At 52.2% G+C, this 23,742-nt stretch overlaps 7 protein-coding genes across 7 annotated transcripts; 4 read left to right on the top strand and 3 right to left on the bottom strand.

Annotated features, from left to right (window-relative positions):
• Positions 1-3,699: 3,699 nt before the first annotated feature.
• On the bottom strand, positions 3,700-7,682 carry PV05_11499 (uncharacterized protein). The gene is made up of 4 exons (XM_013454986.1): positions 7,490-7,682; positions 6,802-7,438; positions 6,596-6,748; positions 3,700-6,548 (listed from the first exon to the last, which is right to left on the bottom strand). Exons 1-4 carry the CDS (start codon positions 7,570-7,572, stop codon positions 4,773-4,775), a joined length of 2,649 nt encoding a protein of 882 aa, XP_013310440.1. The 5' UTR covers positions 7,573-7,682; the 3' UTR covers positions 3,700-4,772.
• A 106-nt stretch (positions 7,683-7,788) lies between these two features.
• PV05_11498 (T-complex protein 1, theta subunit) lies at positions 7,789-10,116 on the top strand. The gene is made up of 2 exons (XM_013454985.1): positions 7,789-7,938; positions 7,986-10,116. Exons 1-2 carry the CDS (start codon positions 7,846-7,848, stop codon positions 9,660-9,662), a joined length of 1,770 nt encoding a protein of 589 aa, XP_013310439.1. The 5' UTR covers positions 7,789-7,845; the 3' UTR covers positions 9,663-10,116.
• Positions 10,100-11,983, bottom strand: PV05_11497 (uncharacterized protein). The gene is made up of 2 exons (XM_013454984.1): positions 11,404-11,983; positions 10,100-11,357 (listed from the first exon to the last, which is right to left on the bottom strand). Exons 1-2 carry the CDS (start codon positions 11,827-11,829, stop codon positions 10,710-10,712), a joined length of 1,074 nt encoding a protein of 357 aa, XP_013310438.1. The 5' UTR covers positions 11,830-11,983; the 3' UTR covers positions 10,100-10,709.
• Positions 11,984-13,910: 1,927 nt separating this feature from the next.
• PV05_11496 (uncharacterized protein) lies at positions 13,911-15,046 on the top strand (the record flags this gene model as incomplete). Its single annotated transcript, XM_013454983.1, has 3 exons — positions 13,911-14,136; positions 14,188-14,270; positions 14,318-15,046. 3 exons carry the CDS (start codon positions 13,911-13,913, stop codon positions 15,044-15,046), a joined length of 1,038 nt encoding a protein of 345 aa, XP_013310437.1.
• An 856-nt stretch (positions 15,047-15,902) lies between these two features.
• On the bottom strand, positions 15,903-16,973 carry PV05_11495 (uncharacterized protein; the record flags this gene model as incomplete). The annotated part of the gene is made up of 2 exons (XM_013454982.1): positions 15,903-16,816; positions 16,868-16,973. The coding sequence occupies 2 exons, from the start codon at positions 16,971-16,973 to the stop codon at positions 15,903-15,905; spliced, it is 1,020 nt and encodes a 339-aa protein (XP_013310436.1).
• Positions 16,974-19,025: 2,052 nt separating this feature from the next.
• PV05_11494 (uncharacterized protein) lies at positions 19,026-21,605 on the top strand. Its single transcript, XM_013454981.1, has one exon. The coding sequence runs from the start codon at positions 19,118-19,120 to the stop codon at positions 21,572-21,574; it is 2,457 nt and encodes an 818-aa protein (XP_013310435.1). The 5' UTR covers positions 19,026-19,117; the 3' UTR covers positions 21,575-21,605.
• Positions 21,606-21,833: 228 nt separating this feature from the next.
• PV05_11493 (uncharacterized protein) lies at positions 21,834-23,541 on the top strand. Its single transcript, XM_013454980.1, has 2 exons — positions 21,834-22,137; positions 22,199-23,541. Exons 1-2 carry the CDS (start codon positions 21,844-21,846, stop codon positions 23,450-23,452), a joined length of 1,548 nt encoding a protein of 515 aa, XP_013310434.1. The 5' UTR covers positions 21,834-21,843; the 3' UTR covers positions 23,453-23,541.
• Positions 23,542-23,742: the final 201 nt, after the last annotated feature.

The raw sequence follows: 23,742 nt of genomic DNA, 5'->3' as shown, positions 1-23,742 counted from the left end.
TAGACTTCGTCGGGCAAAAAATAAAGGCGCTTGTAAAACTTCGAAGGACCAGGGTCTGGTATGGTGTTGCACCCGCCGCCTGAGACCATACCTGTGATGGAAACGCTTGAAGCCGGTGCAATGGGGACCCGCAATGGATACATTAGCCGCAGTGAACAAAGCAAGGGCCACTTTCCAGGGGTGCCCTGAGCCTGGTGAGCCCTCTGTGGCCCTCTATCTCTCTCACCCGCTGTCGCGTTGCCATCTCTGCTCGGTATGCCGAAAGATCAGCGTGCAGGCTTGCCCTGAAGGGAAGCAGCCACTGGCGGGGTGACTGGCAGTCAACTCGAGGTGATGCAAGTTAGAGACAAGGTCGGTTAGCCACCGCCTGAGAACAGTGGGACATGACTTGTCAACCTCGTGTTTTTCTTTTCCACTGCGAGGCTTGCAGGGTCAGGCACCCACAGGCACCACAAGCATGTGTGCAGTCTCTTTGTTCGCATTTGTGTCCCGCAGCAGCAAGTGGATGACAGTGTAGGGCAACAAAGAAGCTACGTCACTTTCTGGTATGTGGGAGAGCTCATACGGAGTAGACAACAACGTCAAATAAGTTGTAATGAAGAAATTGGCTGGTTTGTTCCGATTGACACCCAGGTGACTCTACGCAGTCAACGAGACTCAGCGCCGTTCATCACAGGGCCCGGACATGTTCAGGGCAGGTTCCACATGGATCAGTGCCTTTCTACCAGCTTGAGGCTTGGACTTCTGCGGGAACGAGTTGAACCTGTGAGTACATGGTATCTCTTGCAAGGCAGGAGGTGACTAGAACATCACTTCCATGGAAGGGTGAAGCAGCACCTGCAGCTTCCGGGATAACAAACGAGCCAAATCACATTGTTGATGCTGGCAGGCCGCGTACCGCCACACATATGTCGAATACCGGCATTTATGGCACTTTCACAATCGGTCGGATTCAGGGATCAAGCTGCTCGTGCTGTTCCCCTATCACTGATGCATCCGCCAAATCCGTTTCCAACGAGCGCTGTGCAATTAGCTGTTCATCATCCCTGTGGCCAGCAATGGTGACGCCTTCGTGCGCCTTCCATAAGCCAATGCCGTCATTTGGAGGGCGATCCCCGACCCAAACACGAGGTTCTGGCACTTTCTTGAGGTCTTCCCTTCTTCTGGGACGCTGGGATGTCCCATGTCAAGTCCTTGCATGTGTCGCACCAGGTACAAAACGTCTTCGTGGCCTTCGCAGTGTCAGGACTCGAGGATGGTTACACAAGACCAGGGTTCGCCAGTAGATCCCTTGAGTCCAGCATCGCACCCCTTAAGCCTGTCAATTGGACGTTTTTCCGGAAGATCTAAGTGGCCCCGATACAAGCCAAATTTCGAAACGTGGTCACTGGCGTATTGAGGGGCCGTTGTGCCTGAGCACTCAGCACTGGCCACGCGAGCCACAGATGCAACGGCACATGTTGTCTCCCATGAAAGGGAAGGTCAAATGCAAAGGGACCTGAGCGACTATGCAGTAAACATACCGTCCTAGACATCCACAATTGATTGCTCCATTCGAAACTGTCGTAAATTTCCAGACATTGGCAGCTCACGCAACCTGGTGTGCGCCTGTATTATTTGGCGAAGGTCTAGACTCTTGAAAGTACCCTGCACATCATTGTTCCACGCTTGTCAACTGTCAAAAAAAAAAAAGAGTGGCCGCCGTTCCTCGGTAAGCAAACGACGCCATTTTTGGGTTCGCAGCAAGAGATGTCTTTTTCGTTCCGCTGTCACCGCTTTCTAGTGTGACATCTCAGAGCATGGTCGAACCCATCTGCTCGGCTCCCGTCCGTGACATGGACCTCTGAGACCCAAATGGCTCGTGCCAGTGGCTCGGCACCCGGGGAAGATGCTAGCACTTCAGGTATCCATCTGAAATTATCTTTCTATTCGAGAAAATTGACCGGGATGCCCTACCAGGAACATTTGAAGTGCTGCAAGTCTCAGGATTCTCACTCCCGAAGCAGTTCGTTGGTTCGTTTCACATTTCCCAGTCAGCAAAGAGCAGAGGCTGTGCGCTAGGTGCATGCTGCAGTCACAGAAAATTCAAGAACAGCTGTTCCCTCACTCAAGGTTGCTGGATTAGCAGTTCGCTAGCATCATAGTAAAAGGGAACAGGACATTGGGGAGGTCCTAAGTGATTAGCGATCGGGGACTGGGATCGTACAAGTCGTCCACGTATAGGCCCCTTCACCCAGTCCATCACTGCTTTGTGGCATGTATTCAGTAAGGTCGCAGCCGTTAAAACCCACCATACCAGCCGACATGGTAGCAGGAATTTGCCCAACAGGCTGCAGCTCTATAGTCCAGGGCGGAGCTGGCCAATACAGAAAGATATGGTCATCCAGAAACAAGTCTTTTGCTTCTCGCATCTAGCTATCTTGGAAAAGAGGCATACTCTTGCAATTGGTGAGCACCTCAGGGACCGTTCGGGAGCTGTTCCTGCATCGCGGCCAGCCTTGTATTGATCTATTGGCCCTAGCGACATATCTCAAGCACTCGAATAGTGCAATTCGCGTCGAGCCGTCGAAAGCACGCTAATCTTTTTTGACCTCTCGCGTGGTGTCTCTTGGCTGCAGGAGGAATCCTTCCTTCGGCTGTGACATTTCAATCTCGGTCCAGCGTCTTGGAAAAGGAATGTGGGCTTTAACTCCGGTTCTTACCAAATCGAAACCATACTCAGTGATCAGGCCACGCCACGATCCGGTGCTTGACACGGAAGACAATGACTTCGGATCCCACGAGGTCCATGGGATATTTCCTTGGACAAGAGGCGTCACATCAGCCAGCGTCATTGTGTGTTATGATGATATTCGAGATGTTGTACGTCAAAATGCAGTGATCGACAACCGGATGGAGAGATGACGATGAGACCAATGCAACGGACATCAGGTTCCATTGCCGCGGCTCAAGGACCTGCACGATTATTGTGACTGGTTCCCAATTCGCATCAGTAGCTCCTAAGCAAACTCAAGCAGCCAAAGTGTCACGATAGAAGAAAGCCACGTTCTTTGAAAACGAGACTAATTCCGCGCACAGGGGTTTATGCGGATCCTTATCGCAAGCCACAGTTGCAAGTCTGCCACTGGCAACTGCTGCCTTTGCCGTTCGATGGGTTATCAAGCCTTGTCCTTCCCAGTCGAGTGTGCTTCAAGCAGACTAAAGGACCGGAAACAACAATGAAGACGGAGCAAAGTCAATTCGTGCCTCTGAGTTTGTAGATGATCCTTGAGATTGACCAGGCGATTAACGGACAGTCACTCATTCCACTGCATCTTGCTTCTCAGCGACCCCCAAGTAACCAAGGTTGTAATCATTCACTCCCTAAGGAGGACTCTCCTTGACAATAATGGTGATCGGGACACGGCTGTTCTGATGAGCTCATGTGGGAAGCGTGAAGTCCCCGACACATGATTCTGACTGAGTGGTTTCCGTTTGACTTTCGCTTGTCATTGTGCCTATCCTTCGCATCGCGCTAGAAGCCGGGGAAAGCCAATGTAAGCACCTAGCGTCTCGTGGCTCGCGTGGTATGAAGATCATTGCTCAATATAGGGGATAGATAGCTTGAAGCTGCAGCAATGAAAAAAAAACCACCATCCTTCTCGTCGAAGAGGACTTGCAGTCTCTATACCCACAGCTGTGCACGGCTTCTGGTCAGTGCGGCGCAGTCTACTGCACCCTTTTTAAAATGAAACATCCGAAAGAGCTAGTCGCCCAGCCCAATCGCGTCAATTGGACAGGTGAACAACTTCGTATGTACGTAGTACCTCTCTCTGAGTATTCTAGGCCGCACGGACGTTCTCGTTTGGGCAAGTCCTCGGTGGTAAGAGACCAATACGATGCCCTCCGATCCAAGGCTCTCATGAGAGCAGTACGGAATACTGTGTACGCAGTGTCGAAGGCCTTTGAAATCACATAAGTCACCGTCCAAGGACCACACGGGTATTCCTTCTCCGCATGACAGACAGAGTAGCAGATGCGGGATGCGAAGATCATCACCTAACCACAGGATGGTCGATCATGAAATTCTGAAAACCTCATCGGCCTCGAGCCCTGCTTTGCGATCAACTTCGACAGCCGAAGGGATCGGCAGGAGAGCAAAACAAACTGCCGAGCACCAGACTTGGCATTTCGCCTTTGGATAATCTCGTCTCCCTCGTGCCAACTCACTATCGTTTCCCTGATCCTCCTTTGAAGCAAGGGCCCCAATCGACAGCTGCGCCGGGCGATATTGCGTCTTTACCTCGTGGTTGCAGGGTAAGTTCGCTGATTGTCTGCTTGCCTCGTAGCCGATTTCTAAGCTCTTTTTGGTGAGGATCACCATTGCATGGAAGCTGGATGTGTTGATGGTTAGGCCCATGATGGCCCCCACTCTGTTCCCTACCAAGCCCTTGAAAAATAGTTGAACTAGATGCACAGTGTTGTAGCCGAGTTGACTATTGAGCAAGTTCCGACGAAAAGGCTTTGCAAAATCTCGTGAAGTGGCCTGACATCCCAACGCCTAAAAGGATCCGGGGCTGTGCCTTTCAGACGAGATGCCCCATGTTCCGCTCCAGTTGTTCGTCGCTTTCGAGGGACGGCACGTCCACTCGGTGCCGGAAGATCACCTTTCTTTACAGACAATCGGTACAACGCTCCTCGGTCGTGAAGTATGGGGCAATAGTTCTGGACACTGGAAGGTAAGTACTCCGTAGGCAGGTCCAGAGAATGTGTAAGGACATGAAGACAGGTTCTTAACTTGACACGATATGCTGCTCAAGGCCTCCGTTTTCCTGCTGAAGGAGACTCCTCGCCTCATCAGGTCCATTGTCCTCTTCAGCGTCATCTCGGAGTACTCCAGCGCCTGCGACGAATTTTTCCCTTTTCGCTCCGTCTTCGGCTGCGGACAGGATCCACCAGACGTCCTTTTTGGTCAGCATGCCTCGAAAAGCTCCCCGTTCGACAAAGAGGAGGTATCGTAATCCGAGATTCTGGAACATGTGCACTGCGAGCTGAAGCGAGGTATTTACGTTTAAAGTAATTGGTGTCTGATTCATCCAGGGTCGTAGATCAATCCCACGTCCAGAGATGATGTCGACATGATAATTGAAATAGCAGGGCGTCTGCGAAGGGAGATCGTGGGAGCCCGCAGTAGAGCTTGGAACTTTGGTCACTCGGTCCAGTGCGTACGCGAGCTCCGTCCGTGAGATATACCCTAGAAAAGTATTCTCGCGTGGTGAATGTGGTCGGCTTGAGGGCATGTCAATTACGTCGGATGTGACATGCTTGAAAGCCACCACAGGAAATCCTCTAAATGTCGTCGCGCGGAGAATTCTGCGCAGCTTCTCGACTGGATATGCTTGGTTCCCATCCAAACATGTCATCTCCTCTACCCTTGTCATAACGTTAGATACCGAAATGTGCGGAATGGTCGCATCATCCCTGTTTTCCAGGTATGGGTACTCGTTGAATTGCATCCAGGACTCGTAGATGCCTCTGGTCGAGAAGGCATCGCCAATCCATTTGGCAAGCATGACAGCAATCATTATCGGTAAGACATACGTGAGAGCTCCCGTCAGCTCAAACATAATGACCACGATTGAGACTGTCATTCGTGTTACACCAGCTAATGCTGAAGCTGCGCCAACAATCGCATAAGTCCCTGGAGTTACACACGGACCATCTGGCTCGCATGCTGCAAAGATCAATGAGGTTGAAAAGTGCTTGTGTAGCAATTCTACCAGGACACCGAGAGTCCTACCGTAGAGGGCACCGATCGCAAGAGAAGGTAAGATGATACCGGCTGGGATCTGCAGGCCAAATGTGATGCTGGCCAAGAGGAATCCGAGAACGGAAGCGGCGATCAGCAGCCATGCCATCGATAAAGCTCCAGCAGTTGTGGCTTTACACAAGCCAAATATGTCATTGTTGCCAATAGTAGCGCATTCCGCGAAGAGGTAATAGACTAGCTCTGAAAGTTGAGCTCGCATAAAGGTGTTTGGGAAGTTGACAATTGCGGAGATCGCGGCAACAATGAACACTTCGAGAAGAGGTTTGTCTCGAAGCGGATAACTACCAGACTTTCGCATGCGTGCGATTAGCATGTTGAGCTTGATGAACATACCGCCATAGATTCCTCCCGTAAATCCAAGTAGAATGAACGGTACGACTTCGAAGCTGTGCCATCCTGTGGTGTAGGTGACTTGATAGAGGACAATCTTGCCGGTATGAAACGGATTCAAAGCCTGCAGCGTGACTGCAGCCACCATGGCGCAGACAAATGACTGCCACATTGTCTTGTCTGGAAAGTAGTATGACAATTGCTCGAGCGAGAACAGCACACCGCCAATGGGAGCGCCAAAAGCGACCGAAATGCCCGAAGCAGCGGCTGCGGACAACACCTCTCGTTTTCGAGCTTCGTTCTGGCTGAGAGACTCAAACGGCTTCATGATAATATTGGCACAGCAGCAAGCGAGATGGACAAAAGGTCCTTCTTTACCAAGCCACATCCCAGATGAGACTGTCAGACACTGAGCGAGATTAGCCAGTACACGAGGGAATAGAAGCAGTTACGTACCAGCCCTAGAGACTTTGTGAGTAGAGTCCAGCCTCCCAAGAAGCGTCTGATCACAAAGCCTCCGAGTACCGTCTTTATTTCCGGGATGCCACTATGTCGGGCGTATATCGAGTAGTGCTGGACGAGTACGGCAGCAGAGACAGCAAAAAGAACCTGTTCCCATATATTGTCAGCCGCAATCTTAGGCAAAGAGATGTGCTACATACCGCGAAAACAATGAAGAAAATGTAACTTATCACATATTGTCCACCCACTGGACCTACACCCAACGCCGAGGGCCAGGGTGTCCAGTCCTGGCACTGAGAGAAGTCATCATGTCCCCAACAGCAGAACTGCTTGTTCAAGTAAAATTGCCCACCACCGGTGCCTTTCTTGCAGTAGCCAGTCTTGATATCGCCCAGCCAGTCAGAAGCAATATTGATCAATGCTGCGACGCACCCAACAGAAATACCACTTGCCACAAGGACGAGCCAGACGTGACTGGCGTCGAACAATTGTCTCAACTGCCCTGAAAGACCTGGATTGAGTGCAAGTAGCCTCCTCAGGCGCTGGCGCTCTTTTGTGTACTCATAGATCCAATCGATTGCCGTCAAATCATCGTAACCCACGCGCCGGCCTGGTCCTTCGATGTACCAGTCTGACGAGAGCTCATCTTTCTGGCCTCGACTGTACGCACTTTCCTGGGCAAAATCTCCATAGCCATCTTCTTGACCTCGTGCATCTTGATCTGTAGGCGATGAACTGGACTGAGCCCCAAAACCTGCCGTGTTCGAAGGAGGAAGAATACGAGTGGCAGGACTTGTTGCATGAGAGGACGTCCCACGTTCCACGCTCTTCTGACGTCTAGTACATCATCTTCAGTCAACGCGGACCAGAAAGCAGATTTGTACCTACATCAAGGAGATGTCGGCGCCCTCTTCTGTGGACAACAGACCACGGTCTGCACGGTTGCCGTTATCAACACGCGAGGCTGCCATGATGGTTAGGCACAATTCTCTCTCCCACCAATATACCCTCGCTGCGGGATCAAGATCGTCATACTACACATACTGTCGAGTCCATAACACGTAGTAGCAGATACTCGAATTGACAGGAAGACGAGTTGAAAGGAGTCCGCTCAGTCGCAGTCGACCGACCTTGGCGTCACATCTCCGCAGCCTTGCAGACTGCGACCGGCTCGAAAATATATTTCAGGCTCTCCCGCATTCATATTTCATTGTCCACCAACACCACCCACCGTTCACTCTACAATGTCGCTAACGATACCCCAGGCCTCTCAGGCCGGCCTATTCAAGCCTGGTTATACCAGCTACGATGCCGAAGATGGCGCCGTGATCCGGAATGTACGTAGAATCTCCGCCTGATCACACCATTTTCTAACAACTTCCAGATTGACGCTTGCAGAACGATAGCTCAGACCGTACAAACGTCCTTAGGACCGTACGGACGAAACAAAATCGTCATCAACCACCTGCAAAAGATGATCCTGACCTCCGACGCCGCCACCATCCTGCGCGAACTAGAAGTCGTTCACCCCGCTGCGAAACTCCTCGTCATGGCCAGTCAACAGCAAGAGGCCGAGATGGGTGACGGGACGAACATGGTCATAGTACTGGCAGGAGAGCTGCTCAAGAAGGCGGAAGAACTAATACGGATGGGCCTCAAGACCAGCGACATTGTATCCGGCTACGAAAAAGCACAAGCCTACGCCTTGACGTGCCTAGAAGACCTCGAAGTCGACAGCGTCTCAGACCTGCGATCGCCGGAAGAACTCACCAAAGCTCTGCGCACAGTCGTTGCGGCGAAACAATCTGGCTCCGAGGACGCCATATCACAATTGATTGCCGAAGCCGTCCTCGCGGTCCTGCCCAAGAATCCAGTCAACTTCAATGTAGACAACATCCGCGTGGTCAAGATCATGGGCGGAGACCTATCATCATCCAGAGTTGTCAAGGGCATGGTCCTCGGCCGTGAACCTGATGGGATCGTAAAACGTGCGAAGAACGCCAAAGTCGGCGTCTTCTCTTGCCCCATCGACACCTCCCAGACCGAGACCAAGGGTACCGTCCTCCTCAAGAACGCCCAAGAAATGATGGATTTCTCAAAGGGCGAAGAATCCCAACTCGAGGCCGCCATCAAAGAGCTCTACGACTCCGGTCTACGCGTAGTCGTTGCCGGCTCAACCATCGGCGAATTGGCCCTCCACTACCTCAACAGAATGGGCATTCTCGTGATCAAGATCCTTTCTAAATTCGAACTCCGCCGCCTCTGTCGGGTTTGCAATGCCACGCCCCTCGCCCGCCTCGGCGCCCCAATGCCTGATGAGGTGGGCAACATCGATGTTGTCGAGACCGCCGAGATCGGCGGCGACCGCGTCACCGTCTTCCGCCAGGAGTCCGAGACCGCAACGACACGAACTGCGACCATTGTCCTCAGAGGAGCCACGCAGAACCATCTCGACGACGTCGAACGCGCGATCGACGACGGCGTCAATGTCATCAAAGCCGTGACCAAGGACTCGCGCCTCGTCCCCGGCGCCGGCGCCACAGAAATGCAACTCGTTGAGCGCATTTCCCATTTTGCGGACAAAACGCCCGGCCTGCCACAGTACGCTATCCGCAAATACGCCGAGGCGTTCGAGGTCATTCCACGCACGCTCGCCGAGAGCGCCGGGCTCGATGCTACAGAGGTCCTGGCGAGACTCTACACCGCACACCAGCAGCGCCTGAACACGAGCGAAGTCAAGCGCCGCAAGGCCAAGGAGGAGAGTGACGAGAGCTCGTCGGGCGAGGAAGAAGAAGAAGACGACGACGAAGGTTCGTCCAGCAGCACATCCGAAGAGGAGCCGTACTGGACGACGGGCGTGGACCTGGAAGGCTCGGATTCAACGGGCGTGCTGGACGCCGTGGATGAGCAGATCCTCGATCTGCTGGTGACTAAGAGCTGGGCCATCAGATTAGCAACGGAGGCCGCACGAACGGTGCTGAGTGTCGACCAGATCATCGTGGCAAGACAGGCTGGTGGGCCCAAGCCGCCGGGCCCGAATCCGAACTGGGATGAGGACTAGCGTGGAGGAAATGGACAAAATACATGAGCCATAAAACGCTTCAACTCGCTGACGAGGTAATGTGCCTGAAAGAGATCGAGGACGGAGAAAATGGCCTGAAGGTGGAGAGGTAGTTTCCAGTGTCGGGATATGCCTTCATAGCATCGGCACTGTGAGCTGCTCGCAGGTCAAGAGGACGCAGAAGGCTACGAGGCGTGGGAGCAAAGAGGATATCAAAGTTCGTTGTGGCAAAGGCTGCACAACTGTCGTCCAGTACCGGGGTGCATACGCTGCTCTGGACAGTCCACACATTCCTGGTGGCCAACGTGCGTTTCGCATCACAGTCGATCTACCACATCAAGATAAAAGGGTCTCCAGAGGCGGACGTTGTTTGACGCGTCGTCTCGCAAAGACCCGAGGCGTGCGAACACAATCGTACAAAAAAATGCCGAATGAAACCACTTGAAATCTGAAAGGTCATTGCAATGTTCTTAAGAATAAACTCCGGTCTGCCCAACCATGCACTGTGCGTACACTGAGCTTTGCTTGTACTCGAGTAGGCTGCTTCCCTGCCGCCATAATAGCTATGACCTGCCATATCTCCAGGCATCATTCATTTGCTCGTTAAACCTAACCTACTCGAAGCCCATGATAATGCTATCGATATCTCAAGAAGCATGGTAACAACCGAGGAATGCCTTGTTTGCCTTGTAAACCGTTCACAAATCTCCGTGCTCAAAATGCAGCACTGTGAGCACTGTATCCGAGTTCCATATCAAGGCCGGATTACCCACGCATCAGTGACCGGTCTGGGTTTTTTGTCATCATAGTACGGGGACGGGCTCGATTAATCCCCAATGCTCGTCTAGCCTCCGGATCGGCTGCTGTAACAGACTGGAAATATTGCTTTTTGCGCGGCCACTTCTCCGGGTCAACCATATACGTGGGAGTTGGTGACATCGACGGTTGCGGTTGAAAGATGTTCCGTGGTTGAGGTGGAAGCATGTCCAGTAGTGGCTGTGGAAGCATATTTGGTCGTAGCGGTCCTATACCCATGCCAGACAAAACCTATGAGTTGACAGTGGGAAATCCGCCAGAAGCCTCGCGCCGGGTAGCCCTCTTATAGGCATCCATGGCAGCGGTGTACTCAGTCATTTGATCCTGGTATCTGACCTCCCAGAGCCTTCTATTTTCAGGACTCAACCCGTCCCACTCAGCTTGGATCCTGTCTGGTATGTGTTCTGGGGCCTCCTGGTTAGCCTCAAGCTGCGGTCTCATATGTGCGGTGAACTGAAGGTAAGGTGGCTCTGGTCGCTGCGGTCGATGAGTGACTGCGCCAGAGCGACCGATTCCGTTTCCATCGACATTGTTAGCAACCATGCCTGGTGGCACTTGGTAGGGGCTCTGGTATTGAGGCATTCCTAGCTGCTGATTGCTGGGGACTGGAGATGATTCTCCATAATGTGGCTCTCCCCCAGAAGGAGGTTGAAAGCTTGGGGTCCCTGTAGCTTGGGGTGTGGCAGATGAGACACGGAAGGAGGAAGTCAGGGTCGTCGGATCGTGAGGGGGCGCTGGTGAAAATGAGTTCGCTGGGGCAAGATTTGGTAACGATGACTGTTGATACATGTTTGAGATGGGCTCGCCTGGGACAGTGTTCATGATGGTTTCACGGTAATTGTTGTTCACTCTTCTTCTTCTTTCGGGTCTTTCTAGAGGCTGGGTCGAATGAGCGCATGCTGTTGGGAGCAAGGGCCAGTCTCACCTCGGGTTCATCCTCGTCACTTTCTTCTGAGCTGTCGTCCAGCAATCCTTCTCCCTCGGGTCTTGTATGGGGTGGTTCCAAGGTGATGCCGCTGCCAGCCAACTCGGCAAGGTTTGCGTGGCCATTGGCCAGGACCCCGATCTTCTCGAGTTGTTCCGGTGTCAGCCGTTTGGCTGGGGCACTCATTATCTCCTGCAGGTGATTGAGGAGGATGGCGCGCATGAGGCGCATCTTCTGGACATGTTCTGTCTCTTGCATGATCCTTTTGCGTGTCGAGTCATTGTTGGCTTCGATCTCAGCGAGACGTCGCTTGAGCTGAATGCATTTCTTCCTGTAAGCCAGCTCCTGTGTGGGTGCTAGGGGTGCGTTGCGGTGGACGGGGACTTCGCTGGCCGGAGGGAAGGACGTGTCTTTGGAGGAATCCATCGCGCAAATGCGCAAGCGAACGACAAAAGTGAGCGGTTCGGCCGTGCAAAGGAGTGAGACAGGACAGCGGCTCAGCTTCTTATTGCAAGACCACTAGATTGCGTCTTTGGTTTCTGGACATGAAGAATTGCTTGGAGGTTCTGTAACTTTGACCTGAAATGGCGTTTGTAGATCTTTAAGAAAGAGAGGGAGCCACTCCATGAGAAGGCGGTCTGGTCTGCACGTGATCTGTATCTCTACCACTCCATGTCAGAAGGGAAGGTTGGCCGGAGGTGACTGAGAGCCTGCAAAGATTCATCCACCACCCTGTATCTGAAACTATAAAACATGTGAAATGGGATATATGGCTAGTCTGTCGTCGATTGCCCACCTTCTGCAACAGATCGACGTCCGTCACTGATTGCTCGCACATTTGGCTTTGTTATGTTGTCGTATGCTGCCCGACGTGCGAGAAAAAAGGGACACTCAGGCTCCACGGTCTCCATGCCTCAGCTTTGCCTGGATAGTGGAATCAGGATACCTGTATCATGATACGCGGATGTGCCTCCCTCGCCGGATAATTTCATGCGTAATATGCTGCCTCCCACAAGCTTCTAGGTCGCCCGGGGCCAAGTCCTTGGGGAGAATACCCTCTGAAGGTCCCAACCACTCCGTTCTTGTCATTCCTTAACAACTTATTCAAGCCACAAAGAGGAAATGAAGGCATAAAGAAACCCGGCGCTGGCGCTGATTCGTTGCAATCCCCGGATGTGCTTCGCCTACCCCTGGAAGCATGATTTTGCCCGTTGCAGGAAATGTCCGAAAGAGTGCCTTGCAGGTTGATAGATGACTGATGTCAGCCGGAGGCATAATTTGACCGCCTTGAATGAATAACGGAGCAATCCAGTCCTCTTTGGGGGTCAGAGATCAGCAACGACTCAGCATCAGTAACTCATTGCAATCTTGGGACGCATTCGCGATCATCAAGGACTCGCCCTTTTCTTGCACATCAGTCTTTGTGGCTGAAGCAGCACCTCCCACGGGGCCAAAGTAAAATGCGATGGCTTGCAGATTGCATGAACTCTCGGGGATGTGGAGGTTGGGCACCTCGTGTCCTCTTCAAACCAGCCCGGTCGGCTAGGTGATCTATCACCATTTCCAGACGGTGACTCTCCTGAAAAAAGGACCTCTTGTTCCATTCAGGCATAGTTATTGGCCCTCATGTGTGTGCTGCATGAACAGGAGGGGAAGAAAAGGGAAACAGCCACTTCGTCAGATGAAGCAGACATCGATACAGTCTACTACGAGGTACTCGTATCATCCCGCGTCAAAGCCTGTTCTTGTTTCGGCGGCTCATATTCCCGGCAGACGTAAGGCGGAACCTCGTGGCGGAAGTGTGAGGAGTGAACGCTGCTGGGATCACCGTGGATCATGGATTGCCCAGAGGGAATTTCGACTGGATTGGAAGAACTAAATTGAGGATCAAGCGCCAATCAAGCCTCTGGACGGCGGAATTCCCAAGTGTGGGCGGGTGGCAGGCCGTTCAGGGGCCGCTCTGGCCGTGCCAAGAAGCCCGATTCGGACGCAGCCAGTTCGCGCTAATCGTGGTATTTCGACTTTCTCGCGTGTCCTTGGTCAATCTTCCAACCGCGTTCACACCACAGATGCGCTCGATCACGCACCTCTAGTCGATGTCCCCCATGTGCCCCATTTAGCAGGGTATGCAGATGAGCAGGACTCAGTCATGACCGGGTTCGACATTGGTCACTTTCTTGAGAATTGTAACACCTCATTCCCCAACAACCCGGACAAACACGATGTGCCACACTACAGGATAGGTAGGTGGTCTGGAGCGCCGTTGAGCAGGTCCCGTTGCATCAGGGTTCAGTCTCTTATAGTAACGGCATCCCTTTGTCGGAATCGAAATACACAGCCTGAGTGCAAAATCTCTGTCCTTCGTTTTTGTATGAAATAGCGCTGTCGATTCTCGTCCTGGAGGATCTTTTGCAAGTTTTAGCCGCTGTCCATTTGTTGAGCGTTCAAGCCAATTCCTGCCCTGCTCCTCGTGCAAGGCGGCCCTCTTCCATCTGTAGACCTTCAACATGAGCATCACGAACCCCGATCAATTTCACGGGGAGTTTTTACCCCACGATTCCCTGACCGGAGAATTGAAGACATTGAACATCTGCTTCATTGCTGTCACCTCAGTATTCATCGGCCTCCGACTAATTGTGCGGGCCTTTGTCGTCAAGCATGTTGCCGCGGATGACTACCTCATGGTGGCAGCTGGGCTGTTTGCCACCGCATTCTCTGCCATGGCTATAGTCGGTGAGTCACACTCACCACCAGCAGATGTCAATCCACTCACGAGCCGTCTAGGGGTACGGTATGGCCTTGGGAGGCATGTATGGGACCTACCACAGGATCTGGATCTCGTCGAGAAGATCAAGAAGACCATCCAAGTCAGTCCGCCTCTTGCACGTCTTGAAGCACCACTAACAATAAACAGACACTGTGGATATGCCAGGTCATGTACGTGACGGCCCTCATGCTTGTCAAGATGAGCATCGTCGTCTCCTACATTCGTGTCTTCCCTACGACGACCTTCCGAAGAACCATGTACGCTCTCAGCGCCGCCATCCTTGGTGTATGGATCTGCAGTATCCTGGTCACCATCTTCCAATGCAAGCCGGTCCAGGGCGCGTGGGACTTCACACTGCCGAGAAACTGTCTCCCAATCGTCAACTTCTACTACTTCTCGACTGCGTTCTCCATCTTCACCGACTTCTTGCTCTGTACCCTACCGTTGCCCGTGTTCTGGAGACTCAACCTACCACGGCGGCAGAAGTACGTGGTGTCAATGCTCTTCGCGATCGGCCTTTTCGCGACCGTGGCCTCGGCCCTGCGCATCAGTGTTCTCGAGGGGGTCGAGAGTCTCGACGTGACGCAAGGCTCGGTACCCACAATGAAGTGGTCCGTTGTCGAAGTGGGCACAGGCATCATCTGCGCCTGCATCCCTTGTTTCAAACCTCTCTTCAAGAATTGGCTGCCAGACAGAACCTCGCACAACGGCTCAGCAGGCCGTGTCAGTGGACGCGCCAACCATTCCCCCAGGCTCGGCACAAGTCATTCAGAGGCCCACGAGCTTACCAAGGCCCCAGAAGGTTGGTCGTCTTTACCACCAGCCGCCACAAGGATCAAAGCCGGTCCTGTTGTCACGACCAAGAATTTCATCTGAGCACACAGAATCAAGAGCCTAGCGATGTGGCGGAGGCGGAATTTGCATCCAGCACTTACAACTGTTCAGCGTTGTGCATCACGCAATTTCAGAAAACATGTCGAAAAGCACTGGCGCACTTCTTTCATAAGACTTTTTTTTTATCGCGCAAGCGCCTGGACAATGGAGGTCCGTTACGGCAGGACCGACACTCACTTCCCATCGTTTTACGGGTTCCAACTGCCTCCCTCGTCCGCCGAGCCACAGCGTCATTCGAACATCCTACCCAGATGGCAATGTAGTCAACCACAATATCACGAGCTTCACGAACCTTTGCATGACGGAACGAGATGATGACACAAACACAATATCATCGCAGATGTTTAAGGATATTGCTTCTTGGCAACGTAACAGATTGGTTCGCCTTTTTCCCTTTTCCTTCGTCTTGGTTCATTGCGTTTTCTTTTTTCTTTCTATGTGCTGCTATAGTTCTGCATGGCGGTTTATCTGAGCCATCTAAGAATCTTCGCGCAGGCGAAGTTGTACGCAAGGAGGATTTTTTGTCTCATTTACACCTTTGCTGCGAACATAACCTTGGGAGGAACTGAAAGGACTTGAACGGTGCTCTTCTTGTGGTCCGAAGTTTCTCTCGATCCGTATGTCTTTTCATGAAGATGATGTTTCCCTCCAAAACCGATGACCACGCGACACTAATCTATACGTTCGAGAGCGGTAGTTATTAGAAATACCTCCATTCCTCACTTCCATGCTCTTATTAAGTTCCAGATGTATGATTAGCGTTCAGTCTTATTCTTCCCAAGTCAACATTAGTCCCGTCCGTCCTATCACTCTGTTCAGAAGTTTCCCACGCACACATCTATGGCGCCAAAGACGACTTGACATCACAACTGTCTCCGTCCGGACAAACGGCCCTCCGACCCAGGCTCTTATCCCTCGGCCCTGTCGGTCCGGCAACATATTTCTTCTCTCCAAAAACATCGATCTGTCCTGGTGTCGAGTCCGGCAACTCATTATCGCCCCAACGCCCAGCGAAACCCAACCAAGCCGTCGGATCCACGCCATTATACGCAGCGAACACTCCCGTACTGTTATCATAACTATACAAATAGGCCGACACGAGCGGGTCCCAAAACGGGCCTTTGTCCGTGTGATCGGTCAGCGGGCCCGCTTCTGTATTCAGATTCGGAATCGTATGATCATGAGGGCCGACGGTGGCGTAGTTTGCATGCGTCCCGTTCGCGACGTACACCACCGGACGCACACCGTCGGGCCCTTTCTCTGTAGTGGCGTATGTGAAGGCCTCGCCGCCGCTATGCTGCGAGTAGTATACGGCCGTTGGCGCACCGCTGACGAACCGAACCATCGTGTGCTCCCAGTCGCCGACGTGATCTCCAAACTCGAGCGCGGGAGAGCCCAACACCCAATTCCCCTGGTTGTACGCGTAGAAGTAGAAGTAAAAGGCGTCGACGATGTCGTTGGGCTTGGACACTGTGACAATGGCACTGGCGACGGTCGATGGAGTGCTGCCGTCCGACTGAGGGCGAGTGCCGCGGAACCACGATGGCAAGGCCTGGATGCCTTCATTCGAAGTCAAATAGACGTTCGTCCCCGAATCGGCAAAGGCATTCAGGCTGTCGAGGTTGGACAGCGTCAATGCCGCAGGAGGTGTGATGGTCGCGCCCGAGGCATCTTCTGGGTGCGTGTGGGCAATTTGCGCTCCAATGTCGCTGGGAAAGTAGATCTCCGTGGAGCAGAGATACGCAACCGGTGCTAGAGTTGCGGTTAGTACTGAGCGTTGTATGCGGAGGAGTAGGACATTACCATATTGACGCACAAAATCAGGGACATCACGCTTGTTGATGCTGGTCAGAGGGAATGACAGGGAACAACCGACATAAAGCAGGAGAATAGGGCGTACAGAGAACATCTTGCTTGCACCCTGGTACCTTGGCCATTAAATCCTACCAGAGGGGGGTTGCAACTTATAGATATACTTATAGATATATTTGCACATCCAGGCGAGATTAAATTGTGATAGAACTAGACGTTATGGAGTCGTCTCGTACAGAGAACATTAGTAGTGCGAAGCATCTGGATGGGTTCGAAATGAGCACGAACTCGGGCGCGCGTCTGAAGACCTGTGGTCGTCCGGTGAAGGCATTCCAGCGTCTTAGAAAAGCAAAATCGCCGAGCAAAAGAGAGCACGAGGTGAAGTCGCATGGTCTTTCTGGACGGACCTTGGGATCTGGGAAGTCAGCGGTCCAGGTTAACAAGGGTTGGCCTTGACTCGTCAATACTATGTAAGCGTGCCATTCACAGGTGTTGTTTCTGGTTTTGCTTCATCGACCAATCTCCGACACTGCCACCAATCATCATGCAGAAATGGACAATCGTGGGAAGATCATTCTTGGAGACGGGGTGGTGACTGGCATATAATACCAACGTGCTCGCCACAACCATTTCGATTCGCAGTATGAGCCAAGTGCATGATAAACCCAATTTTGCTCGTGGACTCAACGTCCCAAGGATCCAAAATCGGTGAATACCACCGCCGTCCTCCCAAGAACTTCGTCCACATGGCAGGCTGGTGACGTGGAGGACCTGCAGCCTCAAGGCCACAGCCTTCAGGCGAAGCAAGAAACTTGTGAGTTCTATGAGTCGGCATTAAGACCTCAAGGCAGAGGTCGAAAGTAACATCACGATGAATGCGAACGGTGTAAAGTTGGCGTGGCCGGGCAATTTTCTTCGAGTTTGACTGCGACTGCGCGATACATATGTACAATAAGTCTTAGCGGACCGCTCACGCCCTCTGCCCCACGGTCAATCCGGTACCGGCCTGAAACCTGCACACAGTCTACCAGAGTGTCTTGTGACCGAAAACCATGCGAGTCATTCCGTACACCGCGTACGTGAAGGAGCCGACCAACATGGTGTAGTAAGGGTAGAGGATATAAGGGCTTCGGGACGTCTGCAAGAAAGAAAGTCAGCAAGGTCAACGTAGAACTTTGGCGCAAACTTCAAGAGAAAAAGGGTCATGCGACGTCGTGGCTCGAATGGGTCTGATGGATCAAGGTCCTCGGCTATGCCCCCTTGAGCCACGAGTGGTTCCGTGATCGAGCGTTTCATCTCTGAAAGTCTGGCGCAGGCTCATAGACAGCACTTATGAGTGCCATGTGTAGCTCGATGGCGCATCCAGCTCAGACGATGTGGATGCACGACGGAGGCCCCCCGCCCAAAGTGCCATTTCCAAAGTGTTGCCAATTCGCTTGTTATTGCCTAAAGTCGACTCCGGTACATCGAATGAGGCTGAAGAGTTTCCTTGAACATCCGGAGCGGTATGCAGGAAACTCGTGTGCCGAAGGCGAGCATTGAGACAGCGTTGGAGGAGTCGGCGGACCGTTGAACAAAACCCATTGTTAAATTGACATATCCGCCTCTTCATACTCATCCGCGAGAGAGGAAGCTCGTAGATCAAGGGACGAAAAGTTGCTAAAATTCCAGTAAGACAAAACTAACCTTCCACCATTGTCGTTTTCCATCATGGCTCTGAAAAAGGCGTTGGTAGAAGGGCACTCGGTTTTCGCGGTAGACGAATCTAGAAGCGCACAAGTCAGCACAATCAACAAGCTCATATTTGATGAATCCATGTGACCATCCCAGGCGTGGTGGTGTAGAATAACCGCTAAAGAATGACTGACCCTTTCAATTGAGCTGGAGATGGTCTAAACATGCGAGCTCGGGTGGCCTGCATCATGCGGGCAGCTGTAGGGGTGACCATTGTGTCGACTCCGCAGGTCTTCGGTCGAGTTTGATCAATGTTGAGGCTGTAGCAGCTTAGAAAACCAACTGCGGCGGAAGTGAAGTCGAGATCAATCAGAAGGAGCTCGCGCCAAGCTCTTTGACTAGCACACGTGACCAGCCGGTATCGACTGTATTGAAATCTCCTGATCCTTTTCTTTCTTCGACCACATTGGTCATCGTTGGAACATGCATCTACTATCCCCGATTTGATGTCAGTCATTTCACGCGCTCGTTGAGGATCATCTGTTCAACGCGTTTGGTGTTCGCTACATGCGATTAAGTTGGCGAGGACTTGTCAGATGGCCTAGGATATTCCACTTCCGAATACTGTCCCCGCAGGCGTGGTTATATCAGGAGGAGCTTGGAGCCTCTGGCAGTGCAAATGGTCATATCAAAATTCAACCATGGGGCCCGCGTCTCAAACGAAGTGTTTCGACTTTGCCTGCGTCAAGAGTGAATCTCACTTATCATGGCGAGGAACGGGAAGTTCGTCCATGGCCTACTTCCAACCAAGATTCGAATCACGAGGAATGGGAGGCTGTACTGGCAGATGCATTCATCCATGGCATCCGAACCAAAGACCAACTCTGCTTCGAAGCGGATGTTGGGCATCAGTCAGACATTGGGTCCCGTCTGATTGACAAACTCCCAGGACGCCAAAATATTGAACTTTGGCACATCCTAATAAGAGCTCAAGCTCTTATGAACGGGCACGAAGGCATCAAAGCTATCTGGCGTGCAACCATGCATCGTGGAAAAGCTGTGCGCTTCGATGACAAGGACCCTCGAGTGAATGCTCTTTGGTTTACCTTCCTTTCCGCCGGAAGCAATGATCAACCTTTCCTTTCGAAGCTCTGCAAAAGAGCCATCGGACACAAATTTGACCGACCCGCTCTGTTCGCGGAAGTTATAGGGACGAGTCTAGAAGGTGATCAACCAGACAAAGCTGCAAAAATTGCAAGTTGGCTGCTTGAGCCACAGGTCCGGATATATCGAGGACGGGAAGATCTATTGAGCGCTTTTTCAGCTGCTTGTCTCTCAAATGCACCCACTGCTATGCGAGCATTTTGCAATGTCTACGATCTTCTACCGAATGCCCATATCTATAGCGAAGTCACTTCCGGTCTCTGGCAGCATAATCGCGCTTCCGACGCTTTTATGATGCACTCATACCTGATTTCGAGGCGAGATCTACCTGCCAAATTCGAAGACCTCTTGCCTTTTGTCAATCATCTGGCAGCTGATGACAGGCAGGTCAATAGCTTTTTAGCCCCTATGAATGCTGCTGGTGCATCCTTCGACGCCCAGGCCCATCGGGCATGGTCAAGGGAAAGAAGTAGGGTCAGGGGCTTCTCTGCAGAGTCCCTAAACGTTGTTGCGAGCAATACCTTAGGTGTCGCTCCAAAGAAGCTGAGCGATGAGTTCGTGGCTCGAGGCTTTGCAACCCGTTCATTCTCGTTTGATTTTGCCGTCAACAGTCTCAGAATCATTGGTTTGATTGAGGTGGGCCCACTCGCCGTTCGACAAATGGTAATCACGGCACCAGATAATGCTACATTGCAGGCCAGATTCAACAGACTGGCAGAACTCGGCATCGACACTGGATCTTCGGTGTTTGTCCAAGTCATCAAGAAATTGTGTCATGCTGGCCACTGGGACATGGTTCAAGCACTTGTTGACAGTGATATGCACCACGAAGTTTTCGAGGATGCAGAACTGCAAGAAAGGCTGCTGACAGAATACTGTCGCACCGGAGATTGGAAGCAGATAAATCGGACTCTTACAATTTTGTGCAAGGGAGAACTTGACCAACAAGCCCGACTGCGTTCCGCCACGATGGTAATCAAAGCCATGCTGCTTCTCGGCAACTGGCCCGCCGCTGTCAATATCGCCAGGAGCCTGCAGGGACGTGGAAGCGAAAGTATCACCACAGCGCTGCCGCTGGCTATTACAAGCATACTTCGGCTCACAAGAGTGACAGAATTAACCCGAGCAGAAAGAATTGATCAGACTGCACTCCTGATCGGAATGCTTCAACATCTTTTGGCGTCCGGCGTCCACTTTCCAATCAAGTACTGGCGGGGGCCATTGAGAGCGCTAGGTCAATCGGGTCGTATGAAGGAACTCGAAAGTCTCGTCTACTGGATAGCAGAGACGTACAGAGCGACTGGGCTGTATGAACAAGTGCACCACACCAGGCTATCCTACGGTGAATCAAACCTGAATGCCCTATTCAACGAAACATTCCAAAAAGCTCTGATGACGTGGTGTTTTAAAACTCGCAGAGGAATGCGCGCTGTATCACCAGAGCAATGTCTTCGTTGGACGCGCATACTGAAGAGATTGCGTGATACCTATGGGATCCAGATCAGGGAACACTTCATTCGCTGGACTTTTATACGTGGCCTGCGGTGGATTTTTGGCGTCGGAATGTATACCAAGCCGGAAGGGTGGATGCGACGGTACAAAGTCATCTCGCTCAAGCGGTACTGGAATATGTATGACAGCATGTGGGACATGAGGCCTAGCAGGATCATCGATGCGTATGATCGCGTAGCTGTAGTGCTTCGTGGTGGGAAGCGGAGAACCAGGCCTCATGGCAAACGCCAGAGGTTACTGCCTTTCACAGATGCAGGAAGGGCTCCAACACCGCACGAGAGTATGCCGGAGGATATTGTTATGTACAGGGACATGTTCCATCCCTCATGGGAGGACTATAGAAAGTGAATGGGACCATGAGCAAGCACATTTGTGCCACACCCCTTTGTATTGTTTAGAGCAGCACCACTTCATTCTTGCCAAGTACGGGAAATTGGTGTCGGGATGGAGCACGAAAGCACGCTGCTTTTGGGCTTTACCAGTCTCCTAGCAACGGCCGCCACACGGCTTTATCCGACGCTAACTTAACAAGGATTAGACTCCTAGATTCACATTCAAAAGTTCCATACTGGTAAGCCTGAACTTCTCTTCGTCAAATATTGTGAGACACTTTCAAGATGGCGGATCCCGAGGCGCTCAGCCTGCTGGAAAACCAGAAACGACCGAATCGCCGCTCGGATAAGACCTATGGCAAGAAGAAAGGGCCCAAGGCGCGAGCAATGCACTTTGATCTGTTTGGAGGCGACGACGAGAATGACATTACGGAGAGGATGAGCCAACTAACGGCCGAGGATGATAGAGACAAGACCGTCCAGCCTGTCCAGCAGCCTCCAGTGCCAATCGGAAAACCACCAGCCCACCATAATCCACGACTGCGAGGACGACGAAAACCAACATCAAGGAAAATGGCGGTCAGTCACCTCAAGACGACTTCACAGGCAAAGACCTCCGTAGGCTGACATCTTCCTCCAGGCACTCGGACACGAAAAGCTCGAAGCACTCACACCTCTGCTATCTCTGGTTCAGCGGGGAGTACAAGACTTTCAAGAATTCGGTAGAAGCCTCGGAAAGAGATATGTCTGTACCAAACTTGGAGAAGGCTCCTTTGCCGATGTCTTTGAGCTCAGACCGAAAGAAAGCGAAGAGGCCATCAAAGTCGAAGAGCGCGGAGGCCTGGTAATAAAGGTCATTGCTTTCGACGTCGAGAAGTCAGACGAAGCAGACGGCATCGCCGACATGGAATCCATAATCCGAGAAGTCCGAGTCTTGTTGGCTCTTGATCAGATGCATGGCTTCGCCCGCTGCAGAGGTGTCCACGTTGTCAGTGGGAAATATCCTGATGTACTCCTCGAGGCATTTGAAAACTTCAAGGACACAAACGGCAGTGAAGCACAGAACTTGAACCCGACGAACCTTTCTGAACACCAAACGTACGTGATCATCGAAATGGATCACGCTGGGATGCCACTTGCCAAGTTGAGCAGTTTGTCCGCGTTCCAAGCTTATGACATCTTCTGGAAAACCGCCATGATACTCGCCAATGCTGAAGAGTCACTCGAATTTGAACACAGAGACTTGCACAACGGCAATCTCTGCTGCCGACCACGGTCCACGAACGTTGCAATGGACGTCGCTGACGAACTTGTACAAAACATGACTGAGGAGCCCCTGACCAAGTTAGGTCTGTCAAACCTCCGAGTCACGATAATAGATTACACTATTTCGCGAGCCAAAATCAGCAGCGAGTCCGAAAAAGAAGTCATCATCTTCGATACAATCAAGTTCTGGGAAGACAATGACAGCTCCAGCTCACATCCATCCGACCAGCGCCAGTACGACACTTACCGGAAGGTACGAGACTGGGCCAAGGCAGTGGGGGCCAAGGTGGAGGCGCTGGCTGAGATTGAGGAGGACTACGACCATGAAGCGGTCGATAAGTACGCAAGGTTCCTACCAAAGTCAAACGTCATGTGGCTGTTATATGTGGCGAGAGAACTTCTGTGGAGACGCGCTGATGGTAGAGGTGCGATTGTGACAGGAAGCAGCAAGGTTGCCAGGAGGCTGCAGTTGCTCTTGTGGAGGAAGCTGGAGGCAGTGGCCGCCTACCTCGACGGTAGCCCCATGCTGATCCCTGAGAGCGCCGCAGACCTCCTGGCGACCGCTGTCCAACTCGAGTGGTTGAGTAGGGAGGACATGGTGGCGTTCCGAGCCGAGTTGGAGGAGTAGAGGGGCAATCGAGGACGAGGAGATCTTTGTGTCTGTTTGAGTATAGCAAGGCGTTCAGGAACGGCGGACGACAAGTCATGAACATTGACCGTCATTTATTCTGACATACAACATGTTTTCTAGTCCCTTCTCGGCTCTTTACGTGACCAGTCTGTGAGGACGATGGACGTGGCACGAGGTGGATAATGGCCAAGCTACTCCGTACTTAAGAGCCGTACAGAGCCGGCGCGTCCATTGAATGGACTGCGGGATCCGCCGTTGTGTCTCTACGGTGCATCACCTAGGCTCAT

This window comes from Exophiala xenobiotica, assembly GCF_000835505.1.
Source record: "Exophiala xenobiotica strain CBS 118157 unplaced genomic scaffold supercont1.7, whole genome shotgun sequence".
In the NCBI taxonomy this organism is placed as follows: Eukaryota; Fungi; Ascomycota; class Eurotiomycetes; order Chaetothyriales; family Herpotrichiellaceae; genus Exophiala; species Exophiala xenobiotica.
The sequence above is the reverse complement of the archived record's forward strand: the minus strand, read 5'-3'. Positions and strand labels throughout refer to the sequence as shown.